General features: G+C 33.3%; 2 protein-coding genes across 2 annotated transcripts; both read right to left on the bottom strand.

Moving 5' to 3' along the window:
* Positions 1-2,545: 2,545 nt before the first annotated feature.
* On the bottom strand, positions 2,546-6,664 carry LOC120359677 (uncharacterized protein K02A2.6-like). The gene has a single exon (XM_039458037.1). It carries the CDS (start codon positions 6,662-6,664, stop codon positions 2,546-2,548), a length of 4,119 nt encoding a protein of 1,372 aa, XP_039313971.1.
* A 547-nt stretch (positions 6,665-7,211) lies between these two features.
* On the bottom strand, positions 7,212-9,126 carry LOC120359676. The gene is given in 4 exon segments (XM_039458036.1): positions 7,212-7,605; positions 7,607-7,672; positions 8,360-8,502; positions 9,109-9,126. Coding segments are annotated over 4 exon segments (579 nt in total). The 3' UTR covers positions 7,212-7,253.
* Positions 9,127-12,839: the final 3,713 nt, after the last annotated feature.

The following is a 12,839-nucleotide window of genomic DNA, read 5'->3' as shown; positions in this document are numbered from 1 at the left end:
CTTCCTATCGCTCGTGGTTCAGTGAGCTGTCGATTGTTTTTAGTCGAAAACAGTTTTTCGACTAAAAACAATCGAAAGCTTACCGAGCCAGAGGTACCGAACCACAAGCCATAAGGAATCGCGCTGAAGCGTGTCGCTGTCTGGTGATTATACAAAAAATGGTTACAGTTACCATAATCAGTACAAAATTACTTTTTCAAAAAAAGGAAAAAAAAGGCGCCAAGTATGTGTACCCTTAAATCTTTATTTTTTTTCTACAAAATCTAAGTGGTACTATCTTTGTATCTTCATTGAAAAATTGTCTTATTATAACCTATGTGGTACTCTCTTTAATTTCTATACAAAACCTAAGTACTATCTGTATTATCATTGAAAAATCTTTCTATTTCAACCCAAGTCGTATTCACTTAAAAATAAATATCTTAAATTTAATCCAACCTAAATGTATTTTTCCCCAAAAAATGTATGAAATCTTAAAATTGCGCCAATTATAAAGAGAATATATTGATGTACTGTTTAAAATAACTGCTGTACTACTTTTAACAAATAAAATCCAAGTGATAGTATCTTTACGATTTTAAATAAAACCCAAGTGGTGATGGCGAAGAATTAAACAGGAAAAAGAAATAAAAAATTTTATTGAAATAAAAAATTTTTAAATTACAAAAACTTCGCCGCGCCTCTAGATACTGCACACCCATAAAATATTATTAAAATCGGCGATGTCGCTGCTGGCAAGTACCCCTTGTTAGTTGTAATGCGATAATTGATTATCAGTTAAATTTAATCAGAAAATATAAATTTTAAACGCCCAATTTTATGTAACCCTTTTAAAGGGAAAATAGCGTGCAAGATATCATGGAATATTTACCGTTCGTTCCATTTATCTTGCAATTATCTTGTGATATAATTCTATTTTGGTGTATCCAAGTGAAATGCATATTAGTGTGCCGATAACGTACAACTGATATTTAGATTGAGAAGTACGATCGTATGTATTTTAAGCTTACAAAAAGATTTGCAGGATAAATACAAATAATAGAATAAATTTATTAGTAAAGTAAGACAGTGATCAGTGTGATAATACCGTGATGTGCATTGTTAATATTGTCAACGATTAAGAAAGATATTTTAATAAAGGTTTCACTACACTTTATTGTGATCACACACGTAAACTATATCGTATAATATAGAAACACTCGTTTTACTGTTCTTCCATTCAAGTTGTGAAATAATATAAATGTAAAAATGTAAAATCCGACATATATTGCCTTGCATGCTTGACAATCTAAAGTCAGTCATGTAATTCACGGATCAACGTGAAGGAACACTAATCACGTATTACACGGAGCACACATACTATTCTTACGATTACTTCGTAAGGGTATTTTTTTCTATTGTTTAGAGACGTTTTAGAAATCATTACATCTTAAAAAGACACGTTTCATTAAATTGTTTTGGTATTTCCGTCTCCGTTTTTTAAATACTTGGAAATACGTTTATATTTACAAAACACTGAAACGTTTACGTTAAGTGAAATCTGTAACTTTAATGTTTTAAATCCAAAACACCGTTTTTTAAAACTAAAATTTTTATTTTATGAACGGAAACAGAAATGGAATGTTTTAACATCTTATAATTGAACACTTGTTTCTTCAGCGTAACAGTTTTCACATTGCTCCACAATGTTAACGTTTTGTAAATATATAATGTATTTCCGCGATGGACTGCAGAATTTATGGATTTTTGTAATGACTTTTGTTAATTCTCTCTAAGTCTTCGCGTTCGAACGATTTCTCAAATGGGCGGTATGATCCAGTAGCATCCGCCGAGGAACTGCAGCAACGCGATTACTTGAAGACACACGTTTTCACCTGCAATCGTCAAATCATAAATTTGATAAATGTCTTTGGTCGTAAGGTTTACCTTGTTATTGTCATATTAGACGTATTGCGTGTACCAAAGAAGCGAAATTTATAAAACTCTGTAAAATGTAAGAAAAAAAAGAGAAAACAAATAAAGATCGATATTACGAGAGACACGTACTGTGCACGAAGCAGAAAGCCAGAACACTCAATCCGACAATAGTGCAGAACAATCTGTGCGAGCGATGTGCGAACTTTCTCAGTACATTGCAGAATGTTAGGTCTTGGCAGGCGAATAGACCGCTAATATCAATTTCTCCGAGTAGCGACCACGTTAGAAACCAATAGTAGTCATATGTATAAGTTAAGTCTAAACACGAGAAGAATTTGCTCTTAAAATTTTCCCTCAATCACGGTAGTTGTGGAACAACATAAATTTTGAATGTTATTATATTTTTAATAAAATTGTTGTGTTCGAGTGGAAGGTAAGGCATATACACTAGCAGTCTTACAAGCACATATTAGTCTTTATTAATGCTGATAATATATAAGAAGAATCTTTATGAATATACGTGACTCTAAGCGTCGTATGCGGCTTCGCTAGTTCTGCTGCGCGTGCGTGAACGTCTATGCAAGTAAGTTCATACCGCGTGACTCGATATACCACATTTCCTCCCCCCTTATTTTGAACCGTATTCCTTTTGGGTGCCCCTGGCCTTGTACTCGAGACGATCCGGCGGCTTCCTTGTTCTCTGAGGTCTGCCACATGATGGAGTATTCTCATTTCTGTTCTGTCCTGGATGTTCTCGTGAATTCGATTGCTCTGACTCTGAAGAACCTGCTCCTTCCTCTGCTGTTTCAGGTCTTTCTTCTTCGTTTCCCTCTGGAGATGTAGAATCTGAATCTGGCTCTTTTTTTATAAGTCTTCTTGACAAAGCATCATTCTCTGGAGCTTTCTCAAAATTAAGTTGAAGCGGCATGGCATTATACATCTGATCTACATGACGCTTGTAGTGTTGATCTCCGACTCGAACCAAATACGTGACTGGACCCAAAGCTTTAATAATAGTTCCTAGCGACCATTTAGCTTTATTTCTTGAAAATGTACGAACCCATACTTCTTCTCCTTTCTCAAATTTTCGATTCTTGACGCGAGTATTATAACTTTTTTCTTGTCTTGCTTGAGCAGCCGCTACTGTTTTGAATACGTCTGGTTTAATTAAGTCCAGTAAACTTCTAGGTCTTCGTCCTATAAGTAACTCCGTTGGCGATGCTCCTGTCGTCGAATGTGGCGTGCAACGATAATTAAATAAAAATCGTTGAATCCGATACGTTAAATCTCCTTCTGAATTATGTACTGCTTTTTTGAATGTCTGTACAAAGCGTTCTGCCTCTCCGTTAGTACGAGGGTGATATACAGAACTTGTTGTATGTCTAATTCCGTTGTTCTTGCAAAATCTTTGAAACTCAGCTGATATAAACTGTCTGCCATTATCTGACACTATTTGTTCCGGAATACCGAATCTCACAAAACTGTCTCTTAGCTTTTCTATCACCTTTTTACTTGTGGTATCTGTTTTCATATCATATACTTCCGGCCATTTCGTATGTGCGTCCATGATGATTAAAAACATTCTGTTTTGTAACGGTCCAGCTAAATCAATGTGAAGCCTCTGCCAAGGTTTCTCTGGAAATTGCCATGGATGCAAAGGAGCACTTGGAGGGTCAGGCCTATTTGAACAACAATTGGTACAACTTCTTGCTAATTCTTCTATCTCCTTGTCCATATTTGGCCACCATATGAACTGTCTTGCTAATGCCTTCATCCTCACTATTCCTGCATGTGTTTCGTGGAGATTCTTGAGTAACTTTTCTCTTAATACTTTAGGTATGATTACTCGAAGTCCCCAAATTATTATTCCTTGATGAGTAGTTAATTCTTCTCGTTTCTTGAAGTAACTCTGTAGTTCCTCCTCTTCTTTTTCTATTGCTCCTGGCCATTTATTGTTTATGAAAGATAGAACCTTGGATAATACCTTGTCTCTTGCTGTAGCAATTCGTATTTCCTTATACGTTATTGGCAATTTTTCCATGTTCTCTTCTGCGATTAAATTTACTTCTTTTGCTTCCTCTTCTTCTCCTAATGTATTTTTGTCTGGAAAGCGTGATAGTATGTCAGCGTTGCCATGTTCATGTGTCGATCTATATTCAATGTCGTATTGAAATTGTGACATGTATATACTCCAACGATGAAGTCGTGCTGCTGCATATGGCTGTAATGTTGTCTTCGGATTGAAGATGTGTACCAGTGGTTTGTGATCAGTTACCAAAATAAATTGTCGACCACACAAATATCGGTAAAATTTCTTCAAAGCGTGAATTATGGCAAGTCCTTCTTTCTCTATTTGTGAGTAATTTTTCTCCGCTGCTGAGAGTACTCGTGATGTGAATGCTATTGGCTTTTCAATTGTCTTCCCTCCTTCTTGAATTCTATGGAACAGTACACTGCCTATTCCAATTGATGATGCATCACAACTGATTCCAATGGGAAGATCTGGATTGTAATTCATTAGCATCGGGGCGCTAACGAGAGTGCTTTTTACACGATTGAAAGCTGATTCACATTTGCTTGTCCAGTTCCATTTTTCGTTTACCCGTGTAAGTCTATAGAGAGGTTCACATATATCTGCAAAATTAGGAACAAACTTATTATAAAAATTTACCAGTCCTAAGAATGATTTTAATTCTGTGACATTTTGTGGACGTTGTATAATCTCCATTGCCGACACTTTATTTGGATCTGTGTGGATACCTCTTTTTGAAAGAATATGCCCTAGAAATTCTACGTGTGATTTTCCAAATTCACATTTCTCCTTTGTTACATAATAATTACATTCACGCATCCTTTTAAAAATCTTCCGCAAATTTTGAAGATGTTCTCTTTCATTTGTGTCACCTAGGATCGTGTCATCGATATAAGTACCTGTACGCTGAATACCTTGTAGCATCTTGTCTGAGAATTCTTGAAAGATAGCAGGTGACGATGATATCCCTTGTGGAAGGACGTTGTAACGGTACAGTCCTCTATGAGTGTTTACTACTAAACATTTCTTGCACTCCTCTTCTACTTCCATTTGATGATATGCGTTGCTGCCATCCAATTTTGAGTATATAGAACTGCCACCTACTGTATTGAAAATTTGCTCTGGTCTGGCAATTGGATATTGAGTGATATGGAGTTGTGCATTCACTGTATTTTTAAAGTCTCCTGTGATTCTTACTCGTCCATTAGGCTTTGGTACTACAACCAAAGGTGATGCCCACTCACTGTGATCTACTCGTTCAATTATTCCAGACTTTTCCATACGGTCTAGTTCTTGATCTACTTTCTCCTGGATTGCGTACGGAATAGGGCGAGATTTCATGAATTTGGGTGTCGCATCATCCTTAAGAACTATTTTTGCTTTAAATTTTTTTATGCGTCCCCTTGGTTCCTCAAATATGTCTGAAAACTCTTTAAGAATGCCTTCTAGCGTTAAATTTTCTTGGATTTTGTTACATTGTGCGGCTATATCTGCCCAATCTATTTTAATTTTACGCAATAAATCTCTTCCAAATAGTGATGAACCATGTGTCACAGGAAATACATGTTCGATTGTTTCATTGTTGTACTTTACCTTACAATTTAGCTCACCTATTGCATGGAAAATTTCATTTGTGTACGTCTTGAATTGTAGCGTTGACTTTGATAAAGTAGGTTTCCCTAGGGTTTTCCAAAATTCTTTTGAAACCATGCTTCTTTCACAGCCTGTGTCTATCTCCATCTGATGAGGAATGCCGTTGATCTTCAAAGTTATCCAAATTTTCTTTTTCTCCATTTGATTTGTTGATAAAACTTCTGTTGCTCTAATATCCACCATATTACTCTGACTAGCCTGTGGTTTCTTCGACTGTGGATAGTACTGTTTTTGTCCGCTACTCCTACATTTAAAAGATAAGTGACCAAATTTTCCGCATGCATAACATTTTGTTTCTTTATGAGGACAATTTTTTATACCATTGTGATCTGTAGAACCGCATCTTTGACATTCTTTCTTATACTTTTGATTATATGTAGGTTTTCCTCCTCCTTTATACTGTGAATTATTTTTTGAAATATTTGATTGTTTACCTGGTATATTCTTTGTTACTTTATTTACTTCTTCTTTTTGTTGAGCGTTTGTATTTCCTCGGACTAGTGACAGACTTTGTTCTGAGAGCTCCTGCGCTGTAGCTAATGCGACCACGTCTTCCAGTGTAACTTCATCTGGTTTCGTGAAGAGCTGTTTTTGTGCTACTTCACTGCGTAAGCCGAATACAAACTGATCTCTTAACCGAATGTTGAGATCGTTATCAAACTTACAATTTGCCGCTAAGCGTCTTAATTCTGCTAGAAATTGAGCCACCGATTCTCCTTGATTTTGTTTCCTACCCATGAAGCGATATCTTTCTGCTAGTGCTTTTGGGGGTGGTTTGTAGTGTATCTTGAGAATTGTGATTAATTCGTCAAGTGTCTTGTCTTCCGGTTGAGCTGGAGAGAGCAAAGACATTAATGTTCCTACTACTGACAAACCTAACGTGGACAGTAAGGTTGCTACACATCGTCTCGACATGAGTATTTTTGTTTCATCTGCTTCTTCTGGTACTATTGGCGTGTATTCCATATTATTCGCTAATAGAAATGCCTTAAAAGTACGTGTCCATACCTCTATATCATCTATTGCCGGATCAAAAGGTTTCAAATTGCCTACCGTCGTCATTCTGTGATGATTCTAACCTCACTCTTTTCTTGATAGAATTATTCGTCTCGTTCAGTTTTCTCCTCGTCGCCAAATATGTTGTGTTCGAGTGGAAGGTAAGGCATATACACTAGCAATCTTACAAGCACATATTAGTCTTTATTAATGCTGATAATATATAAGAAGAATCTTTATGAATATACGTGACTCTAAGCGTCGTATGCGGCTTCGCTAGTTCTGCTGCGCGTGCGTGAACGTCTATGCAAGTAAGTTCATACCGCGTGACTCGATATACCACAAAAATTTATTAAAATTTTAATAACTTTTGGTTAAATTTTTACTATAAAATATAGTAAAATTCTTCAAAGTTGAAATTGTCTCAAGATTATCATAATATTTTGGGGATAAATTCTATTATAAGAGAACACTTTTTCCTATGGATATGACATCGATAAGAATCAAAATGACGTAACGAGTTTTGTAGTAAAAATGTCTTTTTACAAAAAATTGCAAATGAATAAGTCTACTTTAATTAATGTGAGAATATATATTGTTGAAGAAATGGAAAGAAATGGGTATTGAAGAAGTGAAACGAGAATGTCCTCTGCAGTCACCTGTAAGGGGATGCTCGCTGCGGAGTTGAGAATCGTAGGGCCAGAGTGCCCAACGCAGTAAGGACAAAGGCGATCGTCATCAGCAGAAGCCCGTCCTTCAAGCCGGTGTCCGCGAGGAGAAAGCGCGTGAGTGCTGGCACAAGGGTAAAGTCGACGGACGCGCACGTAGCGATACTTTTCAGCATCAGCGCCAAAGGCAGTCGCACCTTAAAATGCCTCCGCAATACGGTTTCGCTTTCAACGATTACGAAACTTGCTCCTATTATGCCTATTACCGCACCGGCGCTTAAACCGGTTAAATATCCGCCTACTCCGCCGGTCGCCAGTTATCAAGAAGCTATTAATCCTGAGAAGAGCCACGCCGATGAGGTCAACCAGTCGAGGTATCGACGCCAACTCTGTGATGGCCACTGATCTAAAAGATCGAGCGAATTTAGTGAAAGTGATAAAGAGCCAATGTATTCAGACAAAATTTTCGTTTATTTCACTCTCATAAAATTCTTATATTTAAAAGAGTTTTTCAATTTGACGATCTTCTTCAGAAATTATAGAATAAGAAATCTTAGATTATTTCAGAAATTTTGTATATAAAAAAAAAGACATAAACTTTTTTGTGTTTTTAAAGTTTTAATTTGTATTAAAAAAATCAACAAAATTTGTAAAAGATTAAAATATGACATAAATTTTTGAAAAATTCAAAAATCTATATGTAAAAATTCTAACAAATTATGGAACAACTGGTTCAATGTTGATGATATAAATTGTATTGTGTTATTTGTATAATTAATATATAAATTATTAATTAATAAAATTGAATTATATATATATATATATATATATATATATATATATATTATATATATATATATATATATATATGGTTGTATATATAAAATTTAATTTTACTTGAATTTGTAAGGAATTTATTGCATAACATTACATTGAAAGTAAAACTTTATTCTTCTAATTAAAAAAAAGGCATTAAAGATCCAGTATTTGGGACAGTGTAATTCGTTCCAATAATTAGGCTATTTATTTTAGGCTATTATATAAATCATTCTAAGAGAAAAAATTTTATCTGTAATAATAGTGATATAAAAACCGAGCACCTGCTAAATTCCAAAAAGCGACGAGCAATAGAGGCTGCAGAATGACCTCGCTCCATAAATCGAAGTAAAGCGAACTGCTGATGGCTAAATATCCCCGCACTATGCCATACATCGACAGGACGCTAGGTACGGTAATCTGCACATTTTAATAATAAGATATCTGCATTTGTACTTTGCAAACATCTATGAATTTATCTATGCTTCCCGATGCACCGTGTGATATCTAGTGAACACAAGCATTATACAGGTCATCGAGAAATATAGCAACAATATCAGAAATTCTGTACTTACCTATCAAAACAATTACAGATACTAACGCGACGTTGGACATGGCTCTATATAGAGGAAGATTAGTAATCATGGAATATATCTACGTATATAGGGTGATGGAACGTCTGATGATATCTCGTATAATTCACGTTGAATTCTAAGAACAACCGTTAAAATTACTTTGTTACAGTCTATTTAAACATTGTAGAATGGTTACTGATCATTTGTTGTATTCTTGTAAAAGTTGCATTTCACTTTTGCGATAGTAAAAATTTTTACAGGTATATACTATCTATGTAATTTTAAGAAGTATATTATATATTAATTTTTCAAACAAATATACTAAAAATTTTTTGTTTCTTCATTACAAGTTCAAACGTTGCGACTCTTCTTTGGAATCCTCATCAGCTTAAAAATAATAAAATTAGAATGTCAGGTCATCGTTGATTCAGTGTGCGGACGAGTCACTCACCGAACACAAAGTGTTCATTTTCCACCGTGTATATTATAAGAGGAGATGATTTAATCCCTCCTGAAATGCCGACGAGGATCAATGAAACAATGGATAATAAATCAGTGAATCCTTTTTAATTCATAGAGATACAATTCAGATTGCGTTTCACTGCAATATGATGTTTTTTTTACAGCGTTACTTCTACGTGACTGAATGACTAGTCACGTAGGAGTGATTTATAGCGCAAAATTTAGGGAGATTAATGCATACGGAATCACATAAATATGTTTCGAAACATTGTAAACGGAAACATTTATATCGTAAAACAACTGAATGGTAGATTTAATATGATAAAATACTGAAAAATTAAATCTATCTGCATAGATGCGTTCAAATATACAATAGTATATAAGTTTTTGAGCATACTGATTACGCAAAGCATAATAAAAAATTTATATTTTTTAAACTTATATGAAACAGCTATTGTTCATGAATATGAAGTTGATAATGTCAAAGAAAATTATGAAAATGTAAAAGAGTAGGTATACCGATACTAAGAGTGTACTGATGAGGTAAGTGACGATATCGGTATAACGACTTTTCGTAATGCATGGGCAGCATGGGGAGCAGAAATTAATGCGGAAGTACTATCTTCAACTGAATGTGATGATCATGAAAATGCTCACTATTACCCTCAACTAGCGAAACGTCTGCTTAAGGATATTCAGCTTCTTCCACTTTGGTCTTGCATCAATAGAAATCAATTTAGTTATGGTCAAATACCAGCTTCCAGTGCGGCAGTTGAGACAGAATTTAACAAAATAAAAAATAATTTATTGAAAACTTGCAAACAACAATTAAGAGTCAACGAATTCATCAAGATGCATTCAAATTATATTAATGGCAAAATAAAAATCGTTGATGCAACTCAACGTAATGTGATGGAATCTGTGGAATCTGTTGAATTTGACGTAGAAAAAAATATACGTATACAGACAGAATCACTTGGTTTTTTTTCTTTGAATAACATTTTTCAAACGGTAGATGCTCAAGACAAAACGGCAAAAATTAATGACAAAATTATAATAAATCGAAATTTAAACAACTTAACATGTCAAGCCTGTAGTAATGGCGACATACCAACTGATGCACACTTATGTGCTATATGCAAAAATCCAATACATATAATGAATGGATGTTCGTTACTATTCGGTGATGAAGAAGGTTATGGTGAACGAAGAATTTGCAAGAAATGTTCTGCAGAAAAAAGTACGCCAGATATATTAGCTTGTAATGAAGTTGAAAACTGGTGAGGATTGGCAAAACAGAAAGGAAAGAAACGTACCGTAGTATTTAGGACACAATACACAATTTATTCAAGATTCTTTGTCATATCCAAAAAATAATAATATACCTATTTTAAAAAATGGAAGCAATATGTTCTTACGTCCTGTTACATTGAACAATCAAATTATTTCTGTTGTTAATACGTGTGCTTTTGATAGCATTTTTCAAATAATGTTGGCTGCATCTCTTAATTATCCTTCATTACGAAAAAAAGTATGTTACCAAATTTGAATTAACATCTCACTCATAACGATTTTTATATTTAGTATATTATTAGCAACTTGTAAATTAATTAACTCATTATAATTGTCAAAAATTTTGAATTATTATAATTTTTATTCTACTATTTCTATTTTGCTATAATTAAATATTAAAATTTTTTTTAAATTGCAGTACTCAAGCTTGATTATTTTATACAATTCTTGATTATTTATATATACTTTTATATCTATATAATTTATATATACTTTTTCTTATTTGAGATAATTTCTTTTTACTATATTTGTGCTTTGCAATTATAGATGAATGAACTATGAGATACCAATGTTTGATATAGTATTAGATACTATAAACAAAGGTATGAGGATGCATACGTCTACGCACACAAATTTTGTCTAAAATATTTCCCATAAAACAAGCAGCGTATATAAAATATAGCATAATTAATTGTGAAATAAACATAAGTCATTTATCCAGTACGCTATTTTAAAAAACTCCTGGCTTCGAAAAAATATCTTCTTGCAATAAAGACTGTCCACCACGCCAGAAAAAATTAATTGTAATCCAGATAGGAAGCAATGTTTTATCCAATGATATGTTATTTAAAGACGTGATAAAACAACATATAATGCTGCCTAAAGGAATTAAATGTTGCAAGAAAAATTGCAATGGTACAGAACAATCAAAAATATCTTTACCAGGTATATTCTTGGCTCACAATCTATTAAAACTTATAAGATATGTTATAATACGTTATATTTCATTGGAGATTCTTTACTTTATTTGTGGAATTAAATGTGAATAAAAATAAATGTGTATTTATAATTGATAATGTTAAATCTTATGTATAACTTTGATTTTTTTTAGGAATTACTATATTATTTGATGTTTATGATACGTTAATAAAATTACAGGACATACCTCAAGAATTTATAAGTTCTGATAATGAAACATATAAATTAATAGGACTAATTAATTATACATTACCTAATATCCAAACAAGATTAATTAATAGAAGCATTGGTCACTTCACAGCATTTGTATTTTGTTTTGGTCAATGGATTCAGTACGACAACATGACACCAAAAATTACACTTATGCAGGAAACATATGAAGTACAACCTCATTTAATATTATATACAAAATATGTACAATAAATAATAAAAAATTTATTCTCATTATTACACCAAAGTGATTTTTTTTCTTTTAACTCTTTCGAAACACACATGTGTACCATCTATTTAATTTAATAACCGTCTTGAAAGAATTAATGAGCATTCTGACTTTCTTGAATGTTCACGTCGGAGGCGGTTTTTCTGTCAAAGGAGTTGAGCACAAAAATCTCGTTATGAATATTCCGAGAGCACATAAATAAAAGTATATTTTGAGTTTACAACCAATTCGCTATACATTCTTTAACTGGCACTTTACTCTTATCCGTTTTCACGTCGGGGGCGGTTTTTTGGTCAAAGAGGTTGAGCACAAAAATCTCGTGGTGTATATACTGAAAGCACATAATTAGCACTAAATTTTAACGTACTCATTTTATTTATTTATTTTTTTTCTCTTAATGGGCATTCTAACTTTCTTAAAAGTTAGCAGAAAAATGATTTCTGGCTAAACGACTGTAGCACAAAAATCGCGTTTAGAGCAATAAATTAGCACATAAAGAGCATTAAATTCTCTGTATGTTTCATGTGATTGTGCGCATGTTGGTGTGCTAGCTTTATAGACATTGAAATAACTGCTGTACTACTTTGACAAATAAAATTCAAGTGATAGTATCTTTATTTTTTTAATAAAACCCAAGTGGTGGTGACTAAAAATTGAAGAGGAAAAAAAAATATAAAATTTTATTGAAATAAAAAAATTTTAAACTACAAAAACTTAGCGCTGCTAGATAAGAAAAGAAATAAAAAGAATTAACATAAGAAAGAATGCAATAAATGTAACACTTGTAAAATATACGTTATAAAAGTAAGCAACTTACGGAAAGTAAGTTACAGATTAAGTTTCTTTAACATTTAAGTAACATTATAAATCATTATAATTTTCTAAGTTATAATTATTGTATTTTACACCATTGCATACATACGCTTTGACGGATACCGGCAAAGATGCCAACGGCACAGATGTCAAACTTCAAGTATTGTAAACGTTCTGTGAAATCTCTATTAACATCT

The sequence above is a fragment of the Solenopsis invicta genome, chromosome 15 (genome assembly GCF_016802725.1).
Source record: "Solenopsis invicta isolate M01_SB chromosome 15, UNIL_Sinv_3.0, whole genome shotgun sequence".
NCBI classification, from domain to species: Eukaryota; Metazoa; Arthropoda; class Insecta; order Hymenoptera; family Formicidae; genus Solenopsis; species Solenopsis invicta.
Note: the sequence above shows the minus strand (reverse complement) of the source record. Positions and strands in the feature narration are given on the sequence as shown.